Here is a 19,026-nt window from a genome sequence, read left to right as displayed (position 1 = left end):
TGAGATGCAATCCATGTATGACAACCAAGTTTGGGAACTTGTTGAACAACCTACTGGCTCAAGGCTAGTTGATTGTAAATGGCTTTTCAAGATGAAAACCGACATACATGGAAACTTGGATACATATAAAGCTAGACTTGTAGCAAAAGGTTTCACTCAAACTCAAGGGGTTGACTATGATGAAACTTTTTCGCCTGTGACAATGCTAAAGTCTATTAGGATATTACTTGCCATTGCTGCTCATTATGATTATGAAATATGGCAAATGGATGTCAAGACCGCTTTCCTAAACGGACATCTTGAGGAAGATGTCTACATGGTTCAGCCTGAAGGTTTTGTTGATCCGAAATATCCTAAGAAGGTATGCAAGTTAAAGAAGTCAATCTACGGATTGAAACAAGCATCTAGAATGTGGAATCATCGTTTTAATGAGGAGGCCAAGATATTTGGCTTCATTAAAAATGGTGATGAAGCTTGTGTATACAAGAAGGCTAGTGGGAGCACCATTATGTTCCTTGTATTATATGTAGATGATATATTATTATTTGGAAATGATGTTCCGGCAATGCAAGGAGTTAAAACTTGGTTAAGTAAATGCTTCTCCATTAAGGATCTTGGAGAAGCACAATACGTTTTGGGGATTGGGATCTACAGGGATAGATCCAAGAAGCTGATAGGTTTGAATCAAAGTGCATACATTGAAAAGATCTTGAAAAGGTTCAAGATGGAGAACTCTAAGAAAGGTTTGGTACCTATTCAAAAGGGAACACTTCTCAGTTCATCTCAGTGCCCCACCACGAAAGATGAATAGGAGAGAATGAAGAAAGTCCCATATGCGTCTGCCATTGGGTCAATCATGTATGCAATGATATGCACTAGACCGGATGTGTCATGCGCTCTTAGCCTGACAAGTAGATACCAGAATAACCCAGGGAACAGTCATTGGATTGCTGTCAAAAGTATATTGAAATACCTTAGGAGGATTAAGGATATGTTTCTGATATATGGGTCTGGTGAGGAGGAACTCACTGTAAAAGGTTACGTGGATGCGAGTTTCCAAACTGATCGAGATGATTCTCGATCACAATCCGGTTATGTCTTCACATTAAATGGTGGTGCGGTCTCTTGGAAGAGTTCAAAACAGGATGTTGTTGCCTTATCCACTACAGAATCGGAGTACATTGCCGCCTCATTGGCAGCTCGAGAAGCTGCATGGATGAAGAAATTCATCGACGACTTAGGAGTAGTCCCTTCCATTCAGGACCCTCTTGAGATCTTTTGTGACAACGAAGGTGCGATTGCTCAAATCAAAGAACCTCGTGCTCACCAAAAGACCCGTCACATTGAACAGAGATTCAACTACATAAGGGATGAAGTTGAAAAGGGAAAGATATGTATTCGTAAAGTTCACACAGATCTAAATATAGCGGATCCTCTCACGAAGCTCTTACATGGAGCAAAACATGCAGGACATGTTTGTGCATTAGGGCTTCGATATTCTAGTGATTGGTCATGATCTGTTTTAAGTATTGTAACGGAACGAAATTGTTCAAACTCATTAATATAATTATGGTGTTAATTTATTTTGAGTTATGTTCCTATTTTGCATATTTTATCCATGAATAAGTAATTATTCTAAATTCAGTAGTCAATTACATTTGTGGGAGCAAATGTGAGGTTTAGACTATTATGAACTCGGATTGGTATACATTCACGGGATGAATGTGGTGCAAGGTTGCAACCAAGGTTCATAGATATTTGTGGGATACAAATATTGGAAGACCCGCCCTCAAGACTTACTAAATGGGGCCTTTGTGGTTGATCACATGTAATCTTGAGTAAAGGCGAATATCATTGTATCCTCTGACCTGAGATACATATTGGGTTCGGATATTTACCAAGTATTGTGCCTTGATTCTTTCCTTCGCTATTCTGAAATATGGTAGTTCATAAGGAAGAGCTCAGGTATAATGCAAGGTATATGTTTAGGACGTATGTAGTCAAGACGGAATTTGTCCCTCTTATTCGTTGAGAGTCAGATGTCTAAGGCCTGATAAAGTTAAATCTAGAAGAGAGTGATCACTCTGTATCTCTTGGATTTAACATGACATCTAGGACAAAAGGATGTGATGAAAGATTTACCTATTCATATTCGAGATGGGAACTCGAAAGGGATGATGTTTTTGAATGGCACAAAGTCATAACATATTGGGGGTGATGGACGGTCGTTAGGTGGTATCCATCACTTGCATTAATTTCTTATGTTTCTCGTGCAAGTGGGAGATTGAAGGTATTTCAATATGCCCGAGAGACATATTAAATTAACGTGGCTGATATGTTTTGATCCAAGTCGGGTCATACCCAATAACAAGCTTGCCAACACCTTATTCGTATTTGATCTTAACGATTGGATCATTGATTAAATACGCGACACTTGAATTTTAAAGAAAATGGCTTTCTAAAATTATTACTTGATGTATATGTATATATATATATATAAATTATGGAATAATTTATATGATATGGATTTAATTATTTATAGGTAAATAATTAATTAATTATGTTACATTTTATAAAATAGGTTTTATAAATGATGTAAACATAATAAATAAAATGTAAGTTTATAAAATGTATTTTATAAAATTCAATTTTATAAAATTAAATTTTATAAAAACCATTTTATTTAAATGTATGTAGTGGCATGGGGACTCTAGTACACATGCTTAGATGCTTTTCTTGGTCAATTACAATTCCCATTCTCTATAAGCATGGTCTAGAGACTTGTAGGAAAAACACACATGCATTTTATACATCAAAAGATAGCAAAAAAAACTGCACAAGAACTCTCTTGAAGCTGAATCTGGCCGTGGGGTTTTTTAGAGAAGCAAGGGTTCTTAATTTTTTTTTGCAAACTAAATTCAAGTGTTCATAAATCCTAACCAAAGCTAGGGTGTTGGTGCATAAGTTTGGGGTATAACAACTTGAGGTTTCATCCATTTGAGAAGGTATAAACTCTTCTCTTACTTGTAGTTTGTAAGTATGTTTCACAACTTGATCCTATTTGGGATTTAACTTTAAAAGGTTAAAGATATACATGTTCTAAAATGGTAACTAACTTGCTTCCGCTTGATATGATTCTTAAAATAGTTTAAGTGTTTTTGAACTTGTTAAATCCCAACATAGTATACATAAAATATTACGACGGATTGATCTCCGAGTGATTTCAAAATAGTTTTTTGAATGAGTCGAAGCTAAGGAAATTATGGGTTATAGCTATGGAGGTGATGAGTATGGTTCATGGGTATGCTCGTGAGGTCAATCTAGTGTTTATCATCTCCGTTGCGTCTACGTACTTTCCTGCAATATTGAATCTCAATATTGATACGTTCGTGAATCCGAGGCCAACCTTACACTTGTTAAATGACGTTATATGTATTTTTACTACGAAATACAGTATTGTGAGTTTCATTACTCCCTTTTTATATATATTTTTGGGCTGAGAATACATGAGCTGTTTTATAAATGTTTTACGAAATAGGCACAAGTACTAAAACTAATTCTATGTGGGTTTTAAACCAGAAATATACCCTTAGCTTGGTAACATTAAACTACTTGTTTATGTACGGTAGGCGCGAATCCTAAAGATAGATCTATTGGGCCTGATAAACCCCATCCTGACTATGGGATGCTTTAGTACTTCGAGGTTATTTTAAACACACCTGATCTGGTGTACTTCAGAGGGTAAAACATGAACGTTAAGGCTTGTTACCGGGTGCCTACAACTTATAGAATACTTTTATACACTTGCGAGTGTACATATATTTATAAACGGAAATCTTGTGGTCTATTAATATATTGAAATGATTGTTATGATAAACCTATGAACTCACCAACCTTTTGGTTGACACTTTAAAGCATGTTTATTCTCAGGTATTAAAGAAATCTTCCACTGTGCATTAGCTCATTTTAAGGATATTACTTGGAGTCATTCATGGTATATTTTGAAAGACGTTGCATTCTAGTCATTGAGTTCATCAAGATTATTATTAAGTCAATTATAGTTGGATGTATTATGAAATGGTGTGCATGCCGTCAACTTTCGTTGTAAAGAAAGTTTGTCTTTTAAAAACGAATGCAATGTTTGTAAAATGTATCATATAGAGGTCAAATACCTCGCGATGTAATCAACTATTGTGAATCGTTTATAATGTATATGAACGGGTCCTTTCAGTTGGTATCAGAGCGGTGGTCTTAGCGAACCAGGTCTGCATTAGTGTGTCTAACTGATAGTCGTTAGGATGCATTAGTGAGCCTGGACTTCGACCGTGTCTGCATGTCAAAAGTTTTGCTTATCATTTTTGTCAGAAATTACCTGTTTATCATTCTTAGTCTAGACACATCTTATTGCATTGATTACATGAATAGTGTATAGACAAAATTCATATCTTAGCATATCTGCTAATTCATATCTTAGCGTATCTGTTACTGTAAACTTTGCCTGACATATTCCGTAAATTCCTCCGTAATCTACGAAACCTTTTGCTCTATATAATTAGAATACCACACGATAGCCGGAAAATCATTTCATATCGAAAAATTCTTTATTCAATCGTACGAAATGGAATTCGTCATTAGTTCAAGTCCCTCGGATTCCGAAATGGAATCCCACTCAAGTTCCGAAAGCAGTGTGACCGGAATGGATTAACCAATTAGCCATCATCTATTCTGGATGAATTGGGGATGGGTTCGTAGCCTCCTTAATCATTGGAGACAAGAAGAAGGTGATCCCTTCCATCCACCACATTGCCCTCTTGGCGAAGAACCTGAAGCACTTACCGGCGAACCTATCCGAAACACCATTTTCTCTCTTATTTCTAGAGTATCTCGTCACGATTACATACTACACCAAATTCTAGATTTTATTTATCCGCTCGTCCGAACCGACAATCACCCTGGTGTAATAGAAGAAGTCAACGAGCTTCGCGCTCGAGTAGTGGCTTTAGAGAATATGGTGCAAGGGTTACAAACACCAACAGCAGCACCAGCAGCATAACCAGTACCACCATCAGCAACACCAACAGTACCATCACCACCACCAACAACAACATCCACATCCCACACCGCAACATTACAATCTGTATCTCAAACATCAACGTCATACGCCCTGTAAATATCCAGGAATATCAACAACAACAAATGATGAAGTATTAATTCATAAACTTCATTGAAGAGATATCTCTGCGGTAGTTATGTAATCTCCAAAATCTTAGAGATTATTTAATTCTGACCGTAAATCGGATGAGTGAACGGAGATGGTAGAGTAGAAACTTTGATCGAAAATGGTGTACGATTTACAAGCTATAATTTTTTTACCAACAGCATCAACAGGACCGTAGCATCATCAACACAGTCAGTGCCGTCAGTATCGTCAGAATCAACAGCACCTGTAACATCACAAACTCCGTCAGTTCAAGAATCACCATGGACATCATTATAAATCAACAAGTATGTCATATCAATGAGTTATGAAGTATTAACTCATTTCCACTAAAGGATTTATATATATATCTTATATATATAAATTCTTAGACCATAATAAATATTTCCGTACTAAGCTATTATGTGTGAATCTTAACTACTCGGTTAATTCATGTTACTAATATGCAATAATGTACGTCCTTCGTCCACAACTTAACCATCATTAACTACAATCTCTGCCTCAATTCAATAAATCCCAATTCATAATAAATCAAATGAATTATTCAAATATAAGTTTGATTTTTCACTTTCATCGTCGATGTACTCGAAACTTTTCAAATAACATTATTCGTACCTTGCAAAATTCACAAGAATTCCACAAACACCAACAAATAACGAAGTATTAATTTATAATTTCAATTTTATTGAATAAATACTCCGTAAAAGTTATGTAATTTCTAAAGTGTTTAGGGATTATTCAGTTCTAGTTTTAACCGTAAATCAAATGAGTTTAATTTAATATTAACTCATTAAATCTATGTTACATCTGAAGAAAATATGCACATATATATTTTCATAAAGACTAATAAAATTCTGTTGTACAAAATATTAATTGTGAAAAAAAATTTAACGGGTAGGTAATACCCGAGAGATATATAAATTCACAATTAATATGTTACACTTTTCGAATCTGATTAAGCAAATCATCAACTATACTCCCTAATCTCACAACAATATACATTCTTGTATAGTAATCAAAACAACCATTCTCACCCAAATTTGATTACGCATTCTGATTTTGACAAATCAAAATCCAAGTCATGATTTAACAGAAGACATCACTCTTAGATTCCTACATCTTTCAAAGCTATACTTTGACTTCAAAACTGTGTTAGAACATCATATGTATATTAACGATTACCAACTGTGTTCAAACTCTCCGAAGTTTTCGAAGACACTTCAAACAATGAACAATCGAGATGATGATCCAACCACATATTACCCACAATTATGTACCTAAAAAGCTCTCGAAGCCAAAGTCATAGTTCGACGCGTATCCGTGTCAGACCCTTTGGCATTTATTAGCTAAAATGACTTTTCAATTCCTTTTCAAAGTAGCAAGTTTTGTCACAGCTCCAGCAAGTTAACTTCGACTTTTCAGTCGGACTAGTCTTATTATAACCTCGATAGATACGTTGCCCTTTCGTCATCGTTACTGGGGAACCTTTCATATCTCGCCACCTAAGCAATAAACTTACCAACAACTTCAAGTATCTTTGACTTTTCGAAAAATCATTATATTTATTGAAATCACATCATTTACTCATTCGCATCTTGTAACGAGAATTGTCATACGAATCATCAGAAATCAATAAACAATATTTTGAAACCTCGCAGCATGTCTACATCAACAATTACATATACACACAACGTCTACCTCCAAGACTTACATTCTTTGAATGAGAAATTTCTGAAAAACACCCTAAACTGCGAACCAGTTCTCGAAATTTTGAAAAATGCTGATGAAGCAGCAAAAACTGTAAACGACCTTAACAGTAAAAAGTTTGATGATAAAGGATAGTATATTGGCAAAGCTCAGAAAAAGAGAAGCTTTGGAACTGGAAAACGGATTGAGCAAAGTATGAAGAAGGCTGTGGACAAATCACAAAGGCTGAACCTGCCTTCAAAGAATCCAAATGATTCAGTACTTGCTGAAGTCATTAACGAATACCTTGCTCCTTGCTCTAAAACCCTTGCGGACAATATTCTTCATCATCCTCTTATCTTAAATATTCTAAGATATCATCGTATCTTCCATTATAAATATCCTCCATATTTCTGAAGATATTTTCATAATCATTCTTATCTAAAATCATTTACCCCCTCGCGTTATCTGTATCACATCATAAAGGAAACTGTTTTAGTTTCTAAATTCTGAAACATTCGAGTTTAAAATAGGAATATTCTTGAAGAAGTGTTGGGAGCTGAAGCATGAGTTAGTATAATATAATGACACTTGATCAACGTGATTATATTACAGTAATTCATGCTGAGTTTCTAAATGGAACATGATGATTCACAGATCATAACGTCATCATGTGCTATGTTACACGACTCTTGTATTCTCTTTGATCTCTAAATATCAAGAAAATATTTCTTGATGATTCGGTCTTTTCCGAGGTATTCTGGTAATTTGACAAGTCAAGATCGTGCCATTACAATTTCCTTCCTAGAACATTAACAATGTTCATTCCGAAATTTATATCTGCGAATTCTGGACCATTACAAGCGGTGCTTAATCGCAAGAAGAAGAAACGAAAGGACAAAGCTCCGAACTAGAAATGGGAGTATAAATCATAGCAAATAGAAGAGATCATTAACTGTGGATGACAATGATTATAGATGAAGCAAGGACTTTGAAATATAAGGGAAGATATAAAACCCAACAACAACCCAAAAATCACAAACCGTATATATCAATGCATATAGCAATATAAAGACACGGGAGAACTAAAAACACTATAAAACCAAGAGTATAGTAGAAGTAAATAGATTCTTCCGGAGGCAGATGAAAAAGAAGAACGACAGATATGAAAGTGAGGAGTATATCGAGAATCAGTACTGGATGAAGCATATTGACAAATACTTTAAAATATGAGTTAAGGGAGGAAGAATAGAAGGTGTGAGTTGTAAGGAAACGAAGGAGGTGGATTTATAGTGAAATACCCGACAGAGAAATCAAGATGGATTATTGTATTAATTCGAAGAGAATCATAATCTCCTTAATCACCGAAGCATCAAATCCAATATAGATTACAAAGATTTTCTTTAAATTCGGAGATCAATTGTGATGATGTCAAAAGATATGACGAATCACTATAATCTTATTTCCTTCATTTACGATAACTTCCCTCATACGTTTCGAGTAATCGAATTATTTTATCCATACTTCTTAGACATGATAAAACTTTATAATCGACATAATAACATTCTCATTGTTAGCCATGACGACCTCTATCAAATTTCGGGGACGAAATTTCTTTAACGGGTAGGTACTGTGACGACCCTGTAATTTTCGACAAAATTTAAACTTTATCTTTATATTATTCTGACACGATAAGCAATGTTTGTTAAGTAAAATCTCAAGGATTTTAAACTATGTTTATACATTTAAACCTCGACCAAATTCCAATGATTCACGAACTAATAAATGAACATATAGGAATATGTATGTATATGTGTGTATATTATAAATTGAAAATGTCAACACAGTATTTAAACGTATAATGCTTTATATGAACGTATTTGTTTTCAATATGATTATCGACGAAATTAAAAAATATATATTAAATGATTGAATTATCAGAAACATTGAATTATGATTACAAGTCTCTGTTGAGAGGTCCACTATGATTTGAGAAAATCTATTTCTCTTAACGATATTCGGAATAATTTGTAAAGTTATTTATAAATAAAAACAAAAAGTGTCATTTACGAAAGTTAGACAAAAGTTAGTGGAGAATTGATTTCCATAATATTCTATTAATCTATTTTCAAACGTACAAAGACGTTTTCAGTTTAAAAAAGAACATTATTATTAAAACGTATATAACTTTTATAAGTATCTAGAATCACTTTTGACAACTCATTACTTAACCAGTATAATAAATATAACGATATTTATATTTTATTTCATTAAATATATATAACGATTTAAATTAATATTATATATATTTATACGCGTATTATACATACATAGTTTTTATACTTTTACTATACTTTAACTTTACCTTTACTTTACTTTTACTTTACTTTAACTTTAATAATTCACTTTAATAATTTATACTTTAATAATTCACTTTAATAACTCATACTTTAATAATTCACTTTAATAATTCATACTTTAATAATTCACTTTAATAATTCATACTTTAATAATTCACTTTAATAATTCATACTTTAATAATTCACTTTAATAATTCACTTTAATAATTCAAAAATCTATTATAAATACAATTCAATAGGTTTCATTATTTAATAGAAACTTGAAAATATATTTCTCTAAACTCTCTCAATCGATTTATATATATATATATATATATATATATATATATATATATATATATATATATATATATATATATATATATATATATATATATATATATATATATATATTTGCTCTGTATTATTTCAAGATATTATTAGTATACATAAAATATTACGACGGATTGATCTCCGAGTGATTTCAAAATAGTTTTTTGAATGAGTCGAAGTTAAGGAAATTATGGGTTATAACTATGGAGGTGATGGGTATGGTTCATGGGTATGCTCGTGAGGTCAATCTAGTGTTTATCATCTCCGTTGCGTCTACGTACTTTCCTGCAATATTGAATCTCAATATTGATACGTTCGTGAATCCGAGGCCAACCTTGCACTTGTTAAATGACGTTATATGTATTTTTACTACGAAATACAGTATTGTGAGTTTCATTACTCCCTTTTTATATATATTTTTGGGCTGAGAATACATGCGCTGTTTTATAAATGTTTTACGAAATAGGCACAAGTACTAAAACTAATTCTATGTGGGTTTAAACCAGAAATATACCCTTAGCTTGGTAACATTAAACTACTTGTCTATGTACGGTAGGCGCGAATCCTAAAGATAGATCTATTGGGCCTGACAAACCCCATCCTGACTATGGGATGCTTTAGTACTTCGAGGTTATTTTAAACACACCTGATCTGGTGTACTTCAGAGGGTAAAACATGAACGTTAAGGCTTGTTACTAGGTGCCTACAACTTATAGAATACTTTTATACACTTGCGAGTGTACATATATTTATAAACGGAAATCTTGTGGTCTATTAATATATTGAAATGATTGTTATGATAAACCTATGAACTCACCAACCTTTTGGTTGATACTTTAAAGCATGTTTATTCTCAAGTATTAAAGAAATCTTCCGCTGTGCATTAGCTCATTTTAAGGATATTACTTGGAGTCATTCATGGCATATTTTGAAAGATGTTGCATTCGAGTCATTGAGTTCATTAAGATTATTATTAAGTCAATTATAGTTGGATGTATTATGAAATGGTGTACATGCCGTCAACTTTCGTTGTAAAGAAAGTTTGTCTTTTAAAAACGAATGCAATGTTTGTAAAATGTATCATATAGAGGTCAAATACCTCGCGATGTAATCAACTATTGTGAATCGTTTATAATGTATATGAACGGGTCCTTTCATCTAGACATGAGCACTGCCTATCATCCACAAACTGATGGGCAGAGCAAAAGGACGATACAGACGCTTGAAGACATGCTACGAGCATGTGTTATTGATTTCGGAAACAGTTGGGATCGACATCTACCGTTAGCAGAATTTTCCTACAACAACAGCTACCATTCAAGCATTGAGATGGCGCCGTTTGAAGCACTTTATGGTAGAAAGTGCAGGTCTCCGATTTGTTGGAGTGAAGTGGGGGATAGACAGATTACGGGTCCGGAGATAATACAAGAAACTACCGAGAAGATCATCCAAATTCAACAACGGTTGAAAACCGCACAAAGTCGACAGAAGAGCTACGCTGACATTAAAAGAAAAGATATAGAATTTGAAATTGGAGAGATGGTCATGCTTAAAGTTGCACCTTGGAAAGGCGTTGTTCGATTTGGTAAACGAGGGAAATTAAATCCAAGGTATATTGGACCATTCAAGATTATTGATCGTGTCGGACCAGTAGCTTACCGACTTGAGTTACTTCAACAACTCGCGACTGTACATAACACTTTCCACGTCTCGAATTTGAAGAAATGTTTTGCTAAAGAAGATCTCACTATTCCGTTAGATGAAATCCAAATCAACGAAAAACTTCAATTTATCGAAGAACCCGTCAAAATAATGGATCGTGAGGTTAAAAGACTTAAGCAAAACAAGATACCAATTGTTAAGGTTCGATGGAATGCTCGTAGAGGACCCGAGTTCACCTGGGAACGAGAAGATCAGATGAAGAAGAAATACCCGCATTTATTTCCAGAAGATACGTCAACACCTCCAACTGCTTAAAATTTCGATACGAAATTTATTTAACGGGTAGGTACTGTAGTGACCCGAACTTTTCCATGTTTATATATATATATATATATATATATATATATATATATATATATATATATATATATATATATATATATATATATATTAAATGAAATTGTTATTTACATGATTAAGTGTTTCCAACATGTTAAGCAATCAAACTTGTTAAGACTTGATTAATTGAAATAGGTTTCATATAGACAATTGACCACCCAAGTTGACCGGTGATTCACGAACGTTAAAACTTGTAAAAACTATACGATGACATATATATGGTTATATATATAGTTAACATGATTTTATTATAAGTATGTATCTCATTAGGTATTTTAACAATGAGTTATATACATAAAAATGAGATTATTAATTTAAGAAACTCAAAAACGATATATATAACGATTATCGTTATAACAACGTCTTACTAGGTACATATGAATCATATTAAGATATTGATACACTTGGTTAATTATGTTAAATGATAAGTAAATATATTATTAAGTGTATTAACAATGAAATACATATGTAAAAATAAGACTACTAACTTAATGATTTCGAAACGAGACATATATGTAACGATTATCGTTGTAACGACATTTAACTGTATATACATCATACTAAGATATATTATATATCATAATATCATGATAATATAACAATTTAACATCTCATTTGTTATAATAAACAATGGGTTAACAACATTCAACAAGATCGTTAACCTAAAGGTTTCAAAACAACATTTACATGTAATGACTAACGATAACTTAACGACTCAGTTAAAATGTATATACATGTAGTGTTTTAATATGTATTCATACACTTTTGAAAGACTTCAAGACACTTATCAAAATACTTCTACTTAACAAAAATGCTTACAATTACATCCTCGTTCAGTTTCATCAACAATTCTACTCGTATGCACCCGTATTCGTACTCGTACAATACACAGCTTTTAGATGTATGTACTATTAGTATATACACTCCAATGATCAGCTCTTAGCAGCCCATGTGAGTCACCTAACACATGTGGGAACCATCATTTGGCAACTAGCATGAAATATCTCATAAAATTACAAAAATATGAGTAATCATTCATGACTTATTTACATGAAAACAAAATTACATATCCTTTATATCTAATCCATACACCAACGACCAAAAACACCTACAAACACTTTCATTCTTCAATTTTCTTCATCTAATTGATCACTCTCAAGTTCTATCTTCAAGTTCTAAGTGTTCTTCATAAATTCCAAAAGTTCTAGTTTCATAAAATCAAGAATACTTCCAAGATTGCAAGTTTACTTCCAAGTTTTCTAAATCCATTCCAAGTAATCATCCAAGATCAAAAAATCTTTGTTACTTACAGTAGGTTATCTTTCTAATACAAGGTAATAATCATATTCAAACTTTAATTCAATTTCTATAACTATAACAATCTTATTTCGAGTGAAAATCTTACTTGAAATTGTTTTCGTGTCATGATTCTGCTTCAAGAACTTTCAAGCCATCCAAGGATCCTTTGAAGCTAGATCTATTTTTCTCATTTCCAATAGGTTTATCCAAGGAACTTGAGGTAGTAATGATGTTCATAACATCATTCGATTCATACATATAAAGCTATCTTATTCGAAGGTTTAAACTTGTAATCACTAGAACATAGTTTAGTTAATTCTAAACTTGTTCGCAAATAAAAGTAAATCCTTCTAACTTGACTTTTAAAATCAACTAAACACATGTTCTATATCTATATGATATGCTAACTTAATGATTTAAAACCTGGAAACACGAAAAACACCGTAAAACCGGATTTACGCCGTCGTAGTAACACCGTAGGCTGTTTTGGGTTAGTTAATTAAAAACTATGATAAACTTTGATTTAAAAGTTGTTATTCTGAGAAAATGATTTTTATTATGAACATGAAACTATATCCAAAAATTATGGTTAAACTCAAAGTGGAAGTATGTTTTCTAAAATGGTCATCTAGACGTCGTTCTTTCGACTGAAATGACTACCTTTACAAAAACGACTTGTAACTTATTTTTCCGACTATAAACCTATACTTTTTTTGTTTAGATTCATAAAATAGAGTTCAATATGAAACCATAGCAATTTGATTCACTCAAAACGGATTTAAAATGAAGAAGTTATGGGTAAAACAAGATTGGATAATTTTTCTCATTTTAGCTACGTGAAAATTGGTAACAAATCTATTCCAAACATAACTTAATCAACTTGTATTGTATATTATGTAATCTTGAGATACCATAGACACATATACAATGTTTCGACCTATCATGTCGACACATCTATATATATTTCGGAACAACCATAGACACTCTATATGTGAATGTTGGAGTTAGCTATACAGGGTTGAGGTTGATTCCAAAATATATATAGTTTGAGTTGTGATCAATACTGAGATACGTATACACTGGGTCATGGATTGATTCAAGATAATATTTATCGATTTATTTATGTACATCTAACTGTGAACAACTAGTTGTAGGTTACTAACGAGGACAGCTGACTTAATAAACTTAAAACATCAAAATGTATTAAAAGTATTGTAAATATATTTTGAACATACTTTGATATATATGTATATATTGTTATAGGTTCGTGAATCAACCAGTGGCCAAGTCTTACTTCCCGACGAAGTAAAAATCTGTGAAAGTGAGTTATAGTCCCACTTTTAAAATCTAATATTTTTGGGATGAGAATACATGCAGGTTTTATAAATGATTTACAAAATAGACACAAGTACGTGAAACTACATTCTATGGTTGAATTATCGAAATCGAATATGCCCCTTTTTATTAAGTCTGGTAATCTAAGAATTAGGGAACAGACACCCTAATTGACGCCAATCCTAAAGATAGATCTATTGGGCCTAACAAACCCCATCCAAAGTACCGGATGCTTTAGTACTTCAAAATTTATATCATATCTGAAGGGTGTCCCGGAATGATGGGGATATTCTTATATATGCATCTTGTTAATGTCGGTTACCAGGTGTTCACCATATGAATGATTTTTATCTCTATGTATGGGATGTGTATTGAAATATGAAATCTTGTGGTCTATTGTTACGATTTGATATATATAGGTTAAACCTATAACTCACCAACATTTTTGTTGACGTTTAAAGCATGTTTATTCTCAGGTGAATACTAAGAGCTTCCGCTGTTGCATACTAAAATAAGGACAAGATTTGGAAACCATGTTTGTATGATATTGTGTAAAAACTGCATTCAAGAAACTGATTTCGATGTAACATATTTGTATTGTAAATCATTATGTAATGGTCGTGTGTAAACAGGATATTTTAGATTATCATTATTTAATAATCTACGTAAAGCTTTTTAAACCTTTATTTATGAAATAAAGGTTATGGTTTGTTTTAAAAATGAATGCAGTCTTTGAAAAACGTCTCATATAGAGGTCAAAACCTCGCAACGAAATCAATTAATATGGAACGTTTTTAATCAATAAGAACGGGACATTTCACCATTCTCTCCTTTCGGCTCAAGGCATCGGCTACTACATTTGCCTTGTCAGGATGGTAACGAAGTTCGCAATCGTAATCGTCTAATGTTTTGATCCACCGTCGTTGTCTTATATTCAGTTGTTTTTGATCGAAAATGTGTTGGAGGCTTTTGTGGTCGATGAAGATGGTACTTTTAGTTCCGTAAAGATAGTATCTCTACAGTTTGAGTGCAAAGACAATGGCTCCAAATTCGAGATCGTGAGTCGTGTAGTTTCGTTCGTGAATCTCAATTGTCGGGAGGCGTAAGCAATAACTTTCTTCTGTTGCATCAATACACACCCAAAACCATGTTTTGAGGCATCGCAATATACAATGATGTCATCACTGCCTTCGAGAAGGGATAAGATAGGAGCGGTGGTTAACTTCTGCTTCAGGGTTTGGAATGCCGACTCTTGTTCGGCCGCCCAAACGAATTTCTTCCCTTTGTGAGTTAACGCAGTCAAAGGACGTGCAATCAAAGAGAAACCTTCGATGAATCTACGATAATTACCGGCGAGGCCTAAAAATTGGCGAATATGAGTAGGAGTAGTGGGGGTTTCCCACTTGATAATGGCTTCGATTTTCGAGGGATCAACTTTGATACCTTGATCGCTTACAACATGACCAAGAAATTGAACTTTCTTTAACCAAAATTCACACTTGAAGAATTTGGCATAGAGTTTTTCCTGCCTCAAGAGTTCAAGCACAAGTCGAAGGTGACATCCGTGTTCTTCTTTAGAATAGATTAATACGATAACGAATTTGTCTAGATATGGCTTGCACACGCGGTTCATAAGATCCATAAACACGGAAGGTGCGTTAGTCAAACCAAATGGAATCACAAGAAACTCATAATGACCATAACGAGTTCGGAACGCAGTCTTAGGGACATCGCCCTCCTTCACCCTCAACTAGTGATAGCCTGATCACAAATCAATCTTGGAGTAAATGCTTGATCCTTGCAGCAGATCGAATAGATCATCAATCCTGGGAAGGGGATACCGGTTCTTGATTGTCAACTTGTTTTGTTCGCGATAATCGATACACAAGGATAAACAGAAGGATAAACAAACAGAAACTTAATACATTAAACGACTAAAATAACTAAATTCTTAAAAAGGCTATGAGTACCTTCTGTAGACGTGAACAATTCTGTACATCAACAACACTTATTGAGGTCCTGACGGACTCGTCTTTAGATATAACATGTACGCTTGCAAAATCCTTACTGTTATTCAACTGGAAAATCAACAGCGGACACATATATGAGTGTTAGATTTATCTTATCACTGAATGACATACGTACCACTGCAAGAAGCATCCAACAAAACCCTATCTGCTGTGTTGTTCCCCAAAACTTTGGGCAGCTGAAAATGTTATATATATATATATATATATATATATATATATATATATATATATATATATATATATATATATATATATATATAACTAACCTCCCTCCCATCATAGTTGCATACAACAGTATTTGTAACACCCAATCGTTGTAAATTTGATGTTAGTGTAGAGAGCCTTTTCTCCTTCATTTCATTAGCATAGATTATACCTAATCACATTTGAACTTGTGTTATGAGAGGTCACATTTTTAATGAATATAATATGAACACAATGTCAGTGCTGGATATCCAACTCAAGCTGTAGCAATCATCAAATGTATATAAAGATTGTACTTGTGTTTTCATTAGAGCAGCGATGTAAGTCATTTTACCACCTAGAGAGGCCCTACAACATGTAAAAGTTCAGATTAATATTTTATAAAAGAGTAGCAATAAGGTCATATAAAGACGCAGAAGGATAAATATGTCGTATACATACGCCATGTCAACAATTCGTTCATTTGCAGAAGATAAACAAATAAGCTGTTCAGATATTATATCATTAATTTGACTAATGGATAGCCTTTTGGTCATAAAATCAAAGATAAACAACTTACATAAGATACATACATACATTTCCTTATTATACAGTTACCACTAAAAATGCAATTCCATCAGAAATTTATAAGTCACAAATATTATATCAATAACAAAAGCATATCATCCATTTTGTCGATATAGATTAAGATGGAAATTAAGCCACAAATAAAAACCGAAACATGAATCCAGTGAGACTTCAATAAATATATCCTATAAAAACGATCAGTAAATATTTCCGGTGTAGTTGGATACATATATAACAATTTAAAGATGAAAATCAAGAATATATAGAAATTAAATTAGATTTACCAAAAGATAAATTATTTGATTCGACGTTTTAGGATTTCGATCTATTGGAGATTCGGCCTTCTTCGAATTATGATCGAGCTTCACCAATTAGTTTGATGTGATGGAGGATTCTTTAGATTATCCGATTGTTATTAATTGCTACAGATTTACAGTCAATGATTGTGTTAATTAGGGTTTTGAGAATGTTAAGGTAAATCTGGAATTGTGAGCGATTGAAATTTGGGGGAAAGTTATGCTGGAATAGAACATAGGATTTAATTAAATGAAAATTATGCCCCTCTGCGTTTTTCAGAGAATTTCACTAAAATAATGAAATGGGAGACCCATTGATATCGGCAAAAAAGTCACATTTTTACCCCCAATATTAAGCCATGAACAATAAAGATTCAAACTTTGTCGGCAAAATTATCGCTTTTTCGATTGATTTTGTAGATTAAGTAATTATGAAGGCGATGCAAAAAGAATCAAGTAAAACGGAGCTAAAACGAAGATTCTAGAGCGAAAACGGTGAAAGACAGGAAATCAAGTTACGATCCAGTGAAAATCAGCTGACCATGCAGACCAAAAGGCTTGCCAAATGGCCTGCCAAAGGGCTGCCTGGCTCACAAACGGCATGCCAAATGGACAGATCAAACGGGCACCTTAAATGGGCAAACCTTGCAAACGACTCCTGCAAACAGCCTGCCAAACGGCCTGCCAGCCGTTTGCAGGAAAATTTCAAGTCTATTTAAAGGACTTTCTCCATCCATTTTAAGACACACTCAATTTGTAATTCACTTTATATTTCCAAGCTTTTAGTTAGTTTTTAGTAGTAGTTAGCTTAGCTTTTATTTTCCGGAGGATATCCAGGCGAGTCCCTGCGATCTAGGGCAGATTTCTTCGACCTTTTCAGGTTTTTATCCGAAACGCTTGTCTTTTGTATTAAACATGTTTTCTTGCTTTTTATGTTTAATAATGCGTTCCGATATTACCATGATAGCTTAATTAGTCTGTATGTTGCCATGATAGAAGTTTGGGTTAGCGTAATTATGTTAATTTAGTACGATTACTGTCGTAATACTGAACTAGGAAGTCTGATATATTTGTATGCTAGCATCTTAAGGATTGACCAACCTAGGTTGTGATTAGGACTTATCCACCTATATGAAATTAGCTACTTCATATGATTAAGACCCCTGGTTATACTGTATCTGAAGATTCTATGAACTCGGTATGGCTGGAGTTCCCGAGAGGCATTTAATGCGCTTTTAGGACACGGAACTTAGGAATTGAGACATGAATGACCTAGTATGCCTATTGACTGTTCCAAAGAGACTTCTTAGGAGCTGTTAAGATCTAGTTAGTGCCTTCACTGTGTGACCCAAGCCTATTACATGTTCTTGTTTGATTGTTGCCTTAGGACTTAGTCATATCAATTGTTTAGGTATTTATTAGGTTTCTATCTGCTTTACTATCAGTATATCAATTGTAATGTTGTATAATGCTTAAATTGATATGATCTCATTAGTATGATGGAATGGTTGTTAGTTTTCACTTAAGGTTTTGCCAACTTAAACCGACGGACTCCTTCCGTTTGTGATCAGTGTTCAATCAACACGGCACGTTGTTATTCAGTTAATTAAGCTGATAACGAGGGTTAGGATTAGAGCTCAAATCACTAATAAACCTAG

General features: G+C 33.4%; 1 protein-coding gene across 1 annotated transcript; it reads right to left on the bottom strand.

Annotated features, from left to right (window-relative positions):
- Window positions 1-5,381: 5,381 nt before the first annotated feature.
- On the bottom strand, window positions 5,382-17,586 carry LOC139849259 (26S rRNA (cytosine-C(5))-methyltransferase NOP2B-like). The gene is made up of 4 exons (XM_071838917.1): window positions 17,357-17,586; window positions 16,568-16,853; window positions 16,242-16,349; window positions 5,382-5,444 (listed from the first exon to the last, which is right to left on the bottom strand). Exons 2-4 carry the CDS (start codon window positions 16,655-16,657, stop codon window positions 5,382-5,384), a joined length of 261 nt encoding a protein of 86 aa, XP_071695018.1. The 5' UTR covers window positions 16,658-16,853; window positions 17,357-17,586.
- Between the last annotated feature and the right edge of the window lie 1,440 nt (window positions 17,587-19,026).

Source organism: Rutidosis leptorrhynchoides, chromosome 5, assembly GCF_046630445.1.
Source record: "Rutidosis leptorrhynchoides isolate AG116_Rl617_1_P2 chromosome 5, CSIRO_AGI_Rlap_v1, whole genome shotgun sequence".
Classification (NCBI taxonomy): domain Eukaryota; kingdom Viridiplantae; phylum Streptophyta; class Magnoliopsida; order Asterales; family Asteraceae; genus Rutidosis; species Rutidosis leptorrhynchoides.
This window is presented reverse-complemented; position numbering and strand designations above follow the sequence as displayed.